General features: G+C 42.7%; 1 protein-coding gene across 2 annotated transcripts in view; it reads right to left on the bottom strand.

Moving 5' to 3' along the window:
• Positions 1–7,345, bottom strand: part of LIN7A (lin-7 cell polarity scaffold A) — a 46,277-nt gene extending 38,932 nt beyond the window's left edge. The window contains exon 1 of one of the 2 annotated variants that reach the window (XM_054631520.2): positions 6,667–7,345. In XM_054631520.2, coding sequence (XP_054487495.1) covers positions 6,667–6,946 — 280 coding nt within the window. In that variant the 5' untranslated portion in view covers positions 6,947–7,345. The remainder of the gene's footprint in view (positions 1–6,666) is intronic. The other variant, XM_054631521.2, reaches the window with a different exon arrangement.
• Positions 7,346–13,149: the final 5,804 nt, after the last annotated feature.

The raw sequence follows: 13,149 nt of genomic DNA, 5'->3' as shown, positions 1-13,149 counted from the left end.
ATTAGTAAAGTAGCAGTAGGGTAACAACACATTATGAGAAGCTGTGTGCATTTCCTAGTATCTTAGCTAAGTTGCATTTGAGAAATTTGAGGTTTATTTAACCACTCCCTTTTGGACCCTGGTAAAACAAGTTCTCAAATATATACATACACCTCCCTCTTTATTTAACATCTCTAAGATCCATGCTTGTGGTTTATACACTCAGGAAGACATTTTTATTATATGTAAATGTGTGTATATGTAAAAATTATTAATCAAATCTTCTCATCTGAATAGAGAATTACAGTTCAAAGTTTCTCATTGAGGCTGACTCTTCAGCAAATGTCACAAAAGAAGATTAAGCTGACTGAGATTAACTTTGAAAACGCCTGAATTTACACATACATGTATAATTAATATTTTTATGATTTATTTTTGTTTTTCTTCATGTAATTAATAGCACATTAGTAAATATTACTTTTTAAAATGTCAAAAATGCATAATGTAGAACAAGTATTTTGTTTGTCTGCCTTCCATGTGATGGAAGGCAGACTCACAAATTTAGAGTTATGTGCTTCAAAACACTATCTGACCTAGCTTGGTTTCCTCTTCAATCCTTCCTTCTCATTATTTGTGCTTCTAACAAGTAACTGGAATTAATAATTTTACTTAATTCATATTTCAAATTCTATTGCATTAACTTCAAGAACAGTATTTTGTATCCAAATAACACAGGTCAGACAAAAACTTTTACTTATATATTTTGCACTTGCATGAGGGTCCTCCATGTTAAGGAGAAATGGGAATGTACAGATCCTGAAACTGCAAACTAAAAGGACAAATAATCCTCCACAAAAAGCTGATGACTTCACCTGTTACATTTTTCAAAAGCTTTCTTTTTGGTAACATCACCAGAGAAGTTCAATTCAAGCAATAGGATGGAATTAAGAAAATTGTTTATTTACAGCTACATCAAAAGATTAATACATTTTTCTGAAGTTATAAAAATGTCTCTCAGACATCAGTGTGTATGACCTAGCACAGGGATGTTATCTAGAAAATAAATTCTCTTTTTCAACATTATCTATAAATAGAGAGTATACATTTGCAACATAGAAAATAGTATCCCTCATGCCTTCTAACCACTAATACTCTTGCAGCCTGTTGCAAATGGTGAATTCTGCAGGTTCTTGTCATAGCAGGTGCTCTTAGAGGGGTCAAAAGCAGGATACACACGAGTCCACCGTAACATTTTTCTCTACTGAGGATAAATTCAGATGGGCTAAAATGATTCATTCACTGCTACCATGTCCAAAGAACATTTTCATCTGGGGAGAGCAGGAAGAATTCAAGGTCCCTGCAGTGCCATCGGTTTTGAAGGTGCCTCACAAACCTGTCATGACAGCACATCCATCTTCTGCAGATTCTGCCTTCTTATCGGTTAGGTGTTTCTGAAGGAAACATGACTGAGAATTTAGGGTTTTCTCCCCCTCTACAATTCACAAAGGTGACTTAATGTTAAAAGCTGCCATGAGTTCTCTAGCAGATGTTTCCATCTCCCTGCGCACAGGTGCAGCTCCCAGTTCCCATGTCACTGTGCACCACTCTGGGATGAAGGACAAGGCCCTGCCTACAAGGGGAAGTCCAGCCTAAAAGATGTGCTCCTGTGGATGCCCAGTGCCTCAGGCATATCCCACCTTGCAAAGAGCTCCCATTTGCCCCAGCACCTCTTCAGATGAGGACTCTACAGAGACATTTAAGCTGCACATGTGTATTACATTTTAAACCCATGTATTTTTACACCACTTGTGAACATCAGAGGTGACATGTATTTGTTTCCATGACATAACAGAGGGTATTTGCTGCCACTCAGCTCTAGAGCTCCAGGTGGCACAGCTGAACTACACACATAACTATCCAATGCTTTAACTGTACAGATTCTCATAAAGTGTCCCAGTCAACACCCACAAACCACTGTCTCAATTCACTTACCTTAATCCATCCTTTCAGAAAAATGGATTAAAAAAAACCAAATAAATGGTAACATTGATGTAAAAAAACCTAAGCATTTTAGCCTGAAACTAGAGTTGTCACTTTTTTTTCTGTCCCTATAAACAATAGACTTTTTTTTTTTTTCTTGGAAGAATGAATTTGGTTATTTAAATGTCCTCAGTTGGCACATCAAGAGGAGAAATGTTAGACTTGAAGTGTGTGGCACTTGCAGAAGGATTTTTCAATTTTAGCATGCTAGGCTGACGAGCAAGAGAAGACATTCCCATGACAGACAGGCAGCCAGGCAGGGAACAGCACATCACTTAGCACTGCTCCACATGGCTTCACCCTGTGCAAAAGAGATCTGGCTTTATGCTGCTCCCCTGTCAAGGACTTTATTTCACACTTGATGAATCTGATTTTCTCTTCCTGATGAGTATGTTTTATCTTTTTTCCAAGATAATATACATTATAACAATATATGCACAGCCTGATGCAACTCATGTTGGATACAATTTCTGTTCTATATGGGCACAGATGGGGAAGAAATCCCCAATTATGTAGGCTATGAGGATGTAGTGGGAAGAAAAATGACAAGAAGAGATGAAGAGAAAGGAAGGAGGGGTATTCTAGCAAGCACCTATGTACATTAATGGCCAGGCGCCATCTACTACCACATCTGTAATTTGTCTAACAGCTGATGACAATTTGAAGCTCATTCATATTCTTATTTCTTGTCGCTGAACATGGGTTATATAATGGATTTTCAGGAAGTTTTGGGACACCCACTCCACTGGAAAAGTATCTGCTTGAATTCATAAAAAGAAACGGAACTCAGTTATGCATTACAGCCAAAACCAAGAAATCTTTCAATTTCCAAGGATGTATTTGAAATCAAGAGAAATTTGCTAATCAATAGCCAATAGCTATGAGCTTGCTATGAAACTTTAGAGGAATTAAGGTACCAGCACTCTATATTCAGTCTATTCAAATTTCTTCTTTTACCCTCAGTCATATTAAGAAGTGAAACCATCAGTGACATGAATAGTAACTATTTAGGGAAAAACATAGTAGGATATGCATTATTAAAAAAAGGCAGTTAAATGTCCCCCTTCATATGAAAAGATATTTCCTTGTTCTTGATCAGGAGGTGGTCTTTGTATAGGGCAGTCGTGTATTTTCAAAAACAAGAATGCACCCTTTTAAAGCTGCCATTTTCATGATCCTATTCAGAGGAACTGGGACTGAGATTTTGCAGCAGTTTGAGAAAAACTGAGCAGTTTGGTCAGTTATCTTTTGAAGAAGATTTTCATCTTGTAAGGAAGAATACAAACAAAATTTGAATTAAGGTTTATGAAAAATATGTCAGACATTTAGTCAAATAAAAAAGTTCAGATAGAGAGGAACATCTATAATGCATAGCTAGAAAGATGCCTCCTTCCATTTGCAGCCTTCCTTATGACCACTCCTTAAATGTGTGCCAAGGGAAGCACAGAAATCTATTCCCTTCTAACATATTTCCAAGAGGGCAATGGTACTTCTAGAAAATGCTTTCATCAGGCTGTGCTAAAATAGTCTAAGTGATCCCATCCACAACAAGCTTGCTTTAATTCCTCATTGCTTAGAACGTGTACCTGCAGCATGCAGGAACTCACAGGAGGTCTTCCTACAACCATGAGGAGGCTAAAGATGGCTGGGGAAGATGACATTGCACTTGGAGACAAGCAGAACATTGTTGCTGGATCTGTATGCAGCACTTGAGACAGTGTCAGGCTGGTGAGGTGCTGAGAGTCACTGGACAGCAAAACACAGGGTTAGAGCAGGAAATTGGGTTGCTGAACAGTGAAAATGGATTAAGGACAACACACAGAGCAATGGAGTTAACTGCACCAGGGCTTTGAGAAGAGCAAGGCAACAGAAGGCAGCATGCAAGGGAGACCTGGGGTGTAAGATATTTGCAATAAAGGTAGGAAGGGAGCACTTTCTCCAAGAGACGACGACTCACTTGGCTGTTGGAAGACACCCAGCAGGCAGTTTCCTCTCCCAAAGCTCCCAAATGCTGGGGCCACCTTCCCCTAAGTGGTACCACTCCTCACTACAATGCCTTAGGTTTCCCTCCTGAAACAGTTGCTGATTTCTTCCCCTCCTCCCAATAGAGCACCACGCAAAGGTCAGGCAAAGGCCTTAGAGATTAAATTCTAAGTGATTAAAATTTCCATTATTTTGTGAACTTGTTCTACATATTAAAGAGCCGTAATGGAACTTGCACACATTTTTGCAGGTAGAAAAGCACATGATGATAGGAATTAAGGAAATTAATTCCTGTGCTTTGGACTGAAGTAATCTTCCAGAATATAATTGGCTTTCAATCATTCACACACACCATGCCCTTCACCTTTAAATGGTAATTCACTTTACCATACAGGTTTCAAATGCCATTTATGTCAGGCTTTAAGAAAGCTCCCATCTATGTATTAGAACACAGTCAATATATTTTGTCCAGGAGGAGACCACATCAGGGTGTAATTCAGATTTCTAATTTATATATCCTTATGATGTTTTACCAGTGTCAGTGACTCATAGCAAGGGGGAATGCAGAACGCTTCCCGGACAGAGATCAAGCAGCAATTCCCTCAGAAGCACAAGACTAACAATATCACCTCTCCTGAAACACTCCCTATTTTCTTGCTGTGCTGAACTCCCTGTGGGACATGGTGAAATTGATATGAGGGTAGAAGACTTTTAAGGGCTATGCCTAGATCACAGCAGAGAAGTGCAAGGCATAGTGACAGTAAACATGGCTCATCTGCTTTAAACAAAGTAACAGAAATCTAGAAAATCTTACCATGCAGAACTTCCCCTCTCTCATGACTGTGAAAGGAAGACTACGGAGGAAATATTTGGAAGCACTGGTATGGTCTAGTTGCCTCTGGAGTTGCTTCAGCCCATCCTCTACAGTTGATGCAGCAGCATGTTACAAGTGATGAAGTGTATCCCTCTGACGAAATGGCCTTCTGCAGGCCAGGCACACTATTTAAATCTATTTCCTCTTGCCCGTGTTTCTGTTTTGCACATCACATCCTATCATTCTGAGATTTTATCTCACTCACACTAATACCAGCTGTGGCTGACAACCAGGAAGACTGCAACACTGGCACACCTGCCAAATGGTTAGGCATATCCTGGACACAGACAACAGATGCTTATATTTAAATTAGGACTAATTTGAATTTTTGTGTATTGTTGAATTTTTAAAGCATAGTTTTGCAAAAAGGGATACATAATTCTGAAATAGTAATATTTCCTTTGAAAAGTCAGGTTTGCTAATGGATTGCCATCTGTTCAACCCTTTGCCAGAAAGTAGATTTGTCCTGCTTACTGAAAACAGTATTAGGGTGAAACTGTAGATTACACAGTGGATTTCTGAGCAGTTTAATTTAAAGTGCAGGCTAACACTTTGCTATTTCAGTAAAAATAACTTTAGCTTCTCCCTTTCTACTAATGCTGGAATCTAAGCCCAGCAAACTGTATTTGGAGTACTTTGTGGGCTGTTTTGCTCTCAATCGGGTTCTAGTAAAGGGGCCTACCTGTCCTTTACAATTCTGAAACTGAGTCTGCATAGGATTCATTTGCATAGGACTCACAGAAAAAAAAATCTCCATCTTACTTCAACAATACATCTTAATCCTCTGGAAAAAACCCCCTAACATTTAAAACAGCAAGGCACTGGCCTCAAATATTCTTTCAAGAGTACAAGAGTCATAGGGACTAGGAGCCTCTTGGAGCCTCTGGATGCAAATGAAGAAGGAGGACACCTCGGCAATTCAGAATTCCGTGCTGGGAGCGGTAGGGGCAAAGTTGCTCTCCCTTGTAACCCACAGAAATCGAATGAGGTTTCTGGTGAACCGTGTTACGGGAACAACTGCACAGCAAGGGAACGAGGTTTAATTTTTACAGCCTGAAGGCAAAACTTTAAGTATAAACTTCAATATTTTAGCACTGTCTTACGCTATCTGTATAAGGGTACTGCTGACACAGCCTCAGGGCTACCCGAACACCACGTTCTCCCTGCCGGACCGAGCAGCTGTCTACGGGAATACGCAGAACCGCTCTTCTGCATGCGAACGGACAAGTTGCAGTCAAGGATGCCTTCCCCGCACACCCCCGCGCAAGCCCCCAAAAAGCCGCATTTTGCCGGCAAACACCGCTCTCGTCGAGAGGCTCCGGCTCCCGACCCGGAGCCGGAGCGGCGCTGCCCCGCCACCGAGCATCCCCCGCCGAGCCACCTGCGGGGGCGGCGACGCGGGGCCTCGGCGCGGAGCGCCCACGGGGGAGCCCCGCAGGGCGGCGACGGCGGAGCGGCACCGAGGAGCGCCGAGGAGCGGAGCGCTGACCGCGGAGCCGCGTCCTGCGCTTGCGGCACCGCCGCGCTGCCGGCGGCGGGGTACCTGCCCCATGCCGGCCCCTGCCCGCACAAAGTTTTATCTCCTCCGTTTCAGACCTTCTCCCGCAGCCCGCCTGAGCCCCGCCGGGAGGCGCGTCCCCGCTGCCCGCCGCCACCGCCGGCCCCGGGCACTGCGGAGCCGGAGCGCTGCCGCGCTGGAGCTGCGGGGGCAGAGCCGGCGCTCGCCGCGGTGGCCCCCGGGCAGGGCGGCCGGGGCGGCGCGGCCGAGGAGCGGCAGCAACCGCGCTTACCTCTGTCCAGCGTGAGCGGCTGGACCGCTGTCAGTGTCGCCATGTCTGCGGCGGGGCTGGAGCCCGAGTGACGCGCGGCTCCAGCACCGGCGTGGAGTGCGGGGAAGGGCGGGGAGGAGGCTGGCAGAGAGAGGGGGCGGAGGAGGAGGGTGGCTCCGTGGGAGGAGGAGGCGAGCGGGGCGGAGAAGGTGCCCAAGGGTGGGCGGCTCATCGCACACGGGCCGCCGCGATGCTGCGGACGCAGGGCGGCCCGGCGCGGCCCAGCGCGGGCTGCCGGCATCGCTGCGCTAGGGAGCTGGGCCTGGCGAGCGGCCCCCGCCTCACCGCTCTCGCCTCGGGCAAAGACCAGGGACCGCGGAGATCGCAGCAGCCCGGGCCGTGCGCGGGGGACGGATCGCTGCCGGTCCCGCCGCCCCGGGAATGCCGCAGCTGCCGGCGGAGGAAGAGAGAGGGGCGAGGGCGGGAGCTCCGCAGCGCCGCGGGGCGGGGAGGACCGGCGGGGCCGGATCCGGCGGCCCGGCCTCGCCTGGGCCGGGGGCGGTGGGCCGGGCCGGGCCCGGCAGCGGCACGGGGAGCGATGTGCCTGGGTGAGGCCCTGCTCCCAAAGCTGCCTGCGGGGAAGGAAGATCCCCTGGCGGAGCCGGGAGCGGCGGTTCCTGCCGTTGTGCAGGGCTCTGGATTAAGGGACATAGCATGTAGCCACCCTTTTGGATGGACCAAGGCGGTGGCCTCATCTGTCCAGCCATCCCTCTTTTCTACGTGCTGTGTGCGGCCGGCCATCCTTCAGCAATCCCGTATACACACCGGCTCTCCACCGCCAGGGCTTGGTCACTGACACGTGGCGGCCGCCTCTTGTGGGTCAGCTGCAGCTCGTGTGAACATGGAGGGCCCTGTTAAAAACCATCCACGAAGGTGGAATTTCACTGGAGTTATGCGAGGTTTGTCGGCAGCCTTCTGGTTTTCCTACCCTTGTCGTCCATAAGAAGGGAAAGGAATGTGGTCAGATGCCATCCAAGAAAGGTCTGACAGGGTGTTAAGAGTTCTACTGAGTTTCTGCTGCCTTCTCTTTGGTGGATCATAGTGTAGAGAAATAAATGATGGAGTGAAGAATGGTAACCTTTTTAACTACTTCCCTGTGTAGCACCTGTGCACCTTTAGGCTTGTTTGGAATGCTGGGATAAAGGGCAAGATAGCATTCTTCTCCTTACCCACTATTTTTTCACATACTGCAGAGAACTTGAAAGTACAGCAGTTCAAAATTGCACATAAATAAAAGCTTTCTACTACAGGAGTATTTAAGCACTAGTATAGAGAATTAGGGAAGATGTGGAAAAATTGCCACTTAAAGTTTTCTGAGCAGATTAAAAATACATTTTGCTGTTTTAAAATTAGAGGAGTTTAATATATATATGAACCACCCACTTCTGATAAACTGAATTCAGCACAAATTTATCTGATTAACAATAAACATTAGCATATTTGGTGTCTTGGCAAGAAGATGTTTCAATTAACTAAAATATCAAAAGTTGAGAAATAGTTCCTGGCAAACAGATTTAAAATCAAAATTAACATCAGGATTGTTATTATGCAAATTTTATGTACTTACATAGCAGCTGGGTTGACATAAAGTGTAATAGCTCCTCTTAAGTAGTCACATTACTGTATATTAGATTCATAGTCCCAAATGGAGAAGAAATAAACATTTGGAGCTATAACAACCTAATGTGACAGCACTCAAACAGTTATGACATTAAAAAAAACTTTTATTAAAGATATAGAAGTGTGTTCAAATAAAATTATGAGCAAGATGGCAAGTAAATTAGCCAAGTAAATATGGAAACCAAGTTGCTTTCCATATAGGACTTCATAACCCTCAGACTTGCTTTCTTAGAGTGCCATCTTGGAAACAGACATTTTGAAGCAAAATGCTGTCATAACAATAACATCTCTACCAATAAATATGTAGCATTAATGCCAAGAGCAGAGTGCCTGTGGAAAGCAATAAGGTCCTCCTGGGTTTATCTTTTATCTGCTGGTCAGATTTTGTGTGCTTCAAGGACTCATTGGCACTTAGATAAGAGACTTGAATAGAAGTGCACTCAAGGAGGATGTAAAGCAGCATTTGCTGAAATTAAACTATGGTTAGTTCCCAAGAATGTTAAAGACCTAGATGAGGAATACTTTAAGCAGCTGAAATTTTGTAGAAAATTGCAGAGGTTTTACAGCTGAAATTAGCAACTGGAGAAAGGAGGTGAATGAGGCAGTAGCTCTTGCTTTGCTAACTCCCAGGAGCGATGGAGGGCACTGATAGCTAAAGTTAGCAGTCAAAAAAAAGTACCAGCCAGCCTGCCATCTTAGAAGGTAAATCTTTTTTTGATAGAAACAACTCATCTGACTCTCAGTCTTCTTCTTGTTTCCTTGGGCTGTGTTGGAGCTTTTAGTTCAATATCCCGTGCTGTTTACTGAATCAATGAAATTAGACTGAATTAACAGATTTTATATCTGCTATGTGGACTGTAAACTAACACTTCTATAACAGCTAGTCATTGGTCAGGTGCCAGTGAACAAGGTTGTTGCTAGTTAGGTGCATGTATACTTCTTGTGGCTAAATTTTTAAACAAAGTTTAGCTTTTTTTTTTCAAATACCTAAAATGTGGTCATAAAGTCCTTCATGGCTATGCTTTTAGATACTACATATTTTATATAACAAAAATTTTAAAAAAATTGCCTGAAAGTGAGTAAACCGTGGAAGATGGTGTTGTCCAGAGAGGCTGAGAAAGGACTTGGACAACCTGTTCTTACTATGACACTAGCCTGGCTTTAAGCAAGAGGTTAGACTGGATATTTTTCAGATCCTTTTCAACATAAATGGTTTGATGGTTCTGTAGTATACTGGCTGAATTACTAGTAAAAATTATCTGAATAGCTGGATTCAATTGCTAGGTTTTAAAAACCAATATGTTTTAATGCTGCTCCAAGCAAGCAATGAAGAATGCAATGGTTACTTCAGGACTGGAGAGTGTTTTCAGTAGGGATGTTCTTCTCATTCAGTGTAAGCTCTTTCTGGGATGTCACCAAAAGGACAACACAATATTCGAACATATAAATGAAGAATGGCAAACACAAATAGGGAAATTATCTTTCTTCTGTATGTAGCATCAATGGAGCAACTGACTGGAATATTGTGTCCAGATGTGATGTTTTCCTTTTAAGATAGCAATTCAGTTTTGACATGAGGTTGAAGGACTTTAGACTAAGTTTATCAAAGAAAAGAGATAAGAAGGGAATGAATCACTGTGTGTAGGAAGAGTCTTTAAATTTACAGTCTTGTGACATAAGGTGATCCCATGACTGGAAGTTTAACAAACACAATCTTGAGTAAGCTGTGCTGTTCTAGCTATTAGGGTAATATAGGGATTAATCACTTGTGATTGCCTGAAATCTTAACAAAAATCAGAGGTCTTTGTAAATGGCTTGCTTTATCTAATGTCTAAAGAAAATACAATGGTGCTGGTATTCAGGAAGTTAGATGAGATAATGAATATGATCTGTTGCTCTCATGACTTTTATGACCCTTTGTCTTCCCTCAAGAACTGGTGCTACATGGACCGGAGAATTATTTCTATGCAGCACAGTGCAATGCAATATGGAAAGATCCAGCACCACTCTGAGTGCACCCAGGGACTGCCAGAGTAGCACATCTAAGTTTTGCGTGGGATAATTCATAGAATCATGCAATGATTTTGTGTTGTAAAGAATGTTAAAAATAATCTAGTTCCACCCCCTTGCCATGGTGAGGGTCATCTTCCAGTAAAACAGGTTGCTTAAAACCCCATCCACCCTAGTCTTGAACACTTCCAGGGATGGAGGATCCCCATTTCTGGGCAACTTTTTCCAGTGTTTGACTATCCTCATTTCCTCAAATCTAAACCTTCCCTCTCTGAGTTTATGCCTTGCACTTCAGCACAACTAAAAGCAAAGATTGCAAGTGTTGTAATGTCTTGTGAAGTCTCAGAAGACTGAAGATTTTTGTCATCATCCAGATTTGCTTTTGGAGTAGCATTTTGCATCTAAAAGGGAAAGAAACCTTCCATTTAAAAAAAATTCCAAAGGTTATTTTCCATGCAGTTTCCATGGCAGAACTTGCTATTTGAGGAATTTGATGGTTTAACAGCAGCTTGTTTATTGGGCAAAGAGCTGCATTGGTTACTCATAAGAAATGTGATTTAGTGCTTTCTCTGAACTATATGTGTTTCGCACAAGTACAGTTCATTTTGTCCCAGGAGAGCCATGTCATCTCAAATAATATTTCAGGTGAGCTGGATGCACAGCTACTATGGATGCACAGCTGTGTATAGTTCAGTATTTTTCCACTGTACTACCCCCTACCCCAGAACTGCACTTCACTACAGGACTCGTTTTAGATTCTAATATTGTGTAATGGATTACTTTTTGTAGATTGTGCAATTACTGCTTTTTCCCAAACACTGAAATCAATTTGGCCTTTTTTCCCCCCAGTTTTTCTAAAGATTTAATTGAAGTTGACAGCAGGGAGAACAGGGTCAAGCTTTGCCAAAATTCGCCTTGGGCTACTTTGAATTTCAGGTGGGGATCTGCTCTGCCTGGTGAGTTTCCACCTATCATCTATAGAATCCTCTAAGTGGATGTAGGCTCTTAAAAATAATTACTGAAAAAGCTAAGAAAAGCAAACCTGTTGCTGGTAAGCCTAGGTTTGCTGTTGGGGAAAGTGGCTTGTGCCTTGGTGGGCACGGTCCCCCCCTTTCTTTTAGGCAGGGAAGCAGTTTAAAAGCAGTTATAAATCAGATCTTCAATCTGTTATTACCTTTGGATACACATGAAATCTGAAACCTGCATCCCTTTTTTACTATGACTTTAATCTCATTCTTAAAACAGTAATAATCTCATTCTTAAAACAGACTTATTTTTTCTGTTTTAAGAGTGAGATTATTACTTTGTCAGTACTGAGGACCCTTGAGAAAAGTGCAAGTTACCCTTTGTGTGACCACAGATATCTTCAGTTAGTCAGTCTAATGCCAGTAAAAGCTTCACCTGCAAGCACTGAACCTGTACTGAAAACATGCCCATAATGAATGAATTCACACAGGGTTTTGAGTTATTTGAACAACAGAACAAAAGTATTGATTTGCTCTCCTCAGAGACCAGCAGCATAATGAATTATCCATTGATGCTCGTGTCCAGTCTATTAATATACATTTTGGATAGAATTTTTGGATCAATGTGATTTCTTAACAATAAGCTTTTGAATGGGAAAATCCCCAACTCAACAAATAAGTAGACTTGTCCAAAGCAAATTGTTTACTGGTTATGCTTCACTGAGTTTCTCAGTGTTTGCCTCAAAATCTCCCTATACATGGAATGACAGAGAAGGAATATGTCATTATGAAATAGATACTTTAAAAATGTAAAACTGCAGAACATTAAATTTTAAAAAGTTATAGAATTATCAATGGTGAGCTAACAGTGATAGTTACCAGAAGGTGCATAGTTAACTATGGAGGCATAAAAGGAAAAAAAAAAAAAAAAGAAGTGCAGGGACAAACCACACTTGCATATAATTGCCACAGCTAATTAATTTGGGAGCATGAACAGTGCAACAGATAACATTATGTATCAGATATTATCTATCATATATCATATCTGTCTTCTATTTCCTGAAACTTAGTTCTGTGTTAATTTTCATGGGAGATCAGTGACATTATGATATGCATATGAAAATGGGTGGGACCTTGATTGCAAGGAGTTATTGTAATTAACACTGATTTTAGTATACTCTGTAAGTACCTTTTTGAAGTCATAAAAATTAAAATATGATTAAGAAGCCCTTTTGGGATCTAGAGTGCATTTTCACATTTTAATTGGGAAGTGTAGAAAAGCAAGCTGCTTCTAAAGATGATGTGTGTACAGCTGTATGAATCAGGAGAGGTTTAGGTTGGATATCAGCAAAAAGATTTTCACCCAGACAGTGGTTGGGCACTGGAACAGGCTCCCCAGGGCAGTGGTCACAGAACCAAGCCTGACAGAGTTCAAGAAGTGTTTGGACAACACTCTGGGGTACATGTATGACTCTTGGGGCATCGTGTGTAGGGCCACGGGTTGGACTCGACGGTCCTGAGAGGTCCCTTCCAACTCAGCCTATCCTATGATTCTATGATTCTGCTTAAATACATCTGGGGACCAGAATGTCAGGGTGACTGATTATTCTGGTTGAGAATATAACTTTTTCTTCAGAAGGAAAGAGAAACAAGGGGAAATATGGTTAAATTGCCTTGTTCTGAAAAGTAATTTCATGGACATTTCCGCACATCCAATCAGCATCACTTCAGAGCTTGTCCGTGTGATATTGTGATCTCCCTGCTCACTGCAATGCAGTGGTGCTCACTTGCCAAGTTACTCTGTTTCCTTCATCTGTGTCCCAGAGGCAAAAACAGCTTCAGGACCTGT

The sequence above is a fragment of the Agelaius phoeniceus genome, chromosome 5 (assembly GCF_051311805.1).
Source record: "Agelaius phoeniceus isolate bAgePho1 chromosome 5, bAgePho1.hap1, whole genome shotgun sequence".
NCBI lineage: Eukaryota > Metazoa > Chordata > Aves > Passeriformes > Icteridae > Agelaius > Agelaius phoeniceus.
The sequence above is the reverse complement of the archived record's forward strand: the minus strand, read 5'-3'. Positions and strand labels throughout refer to the sequence as shown.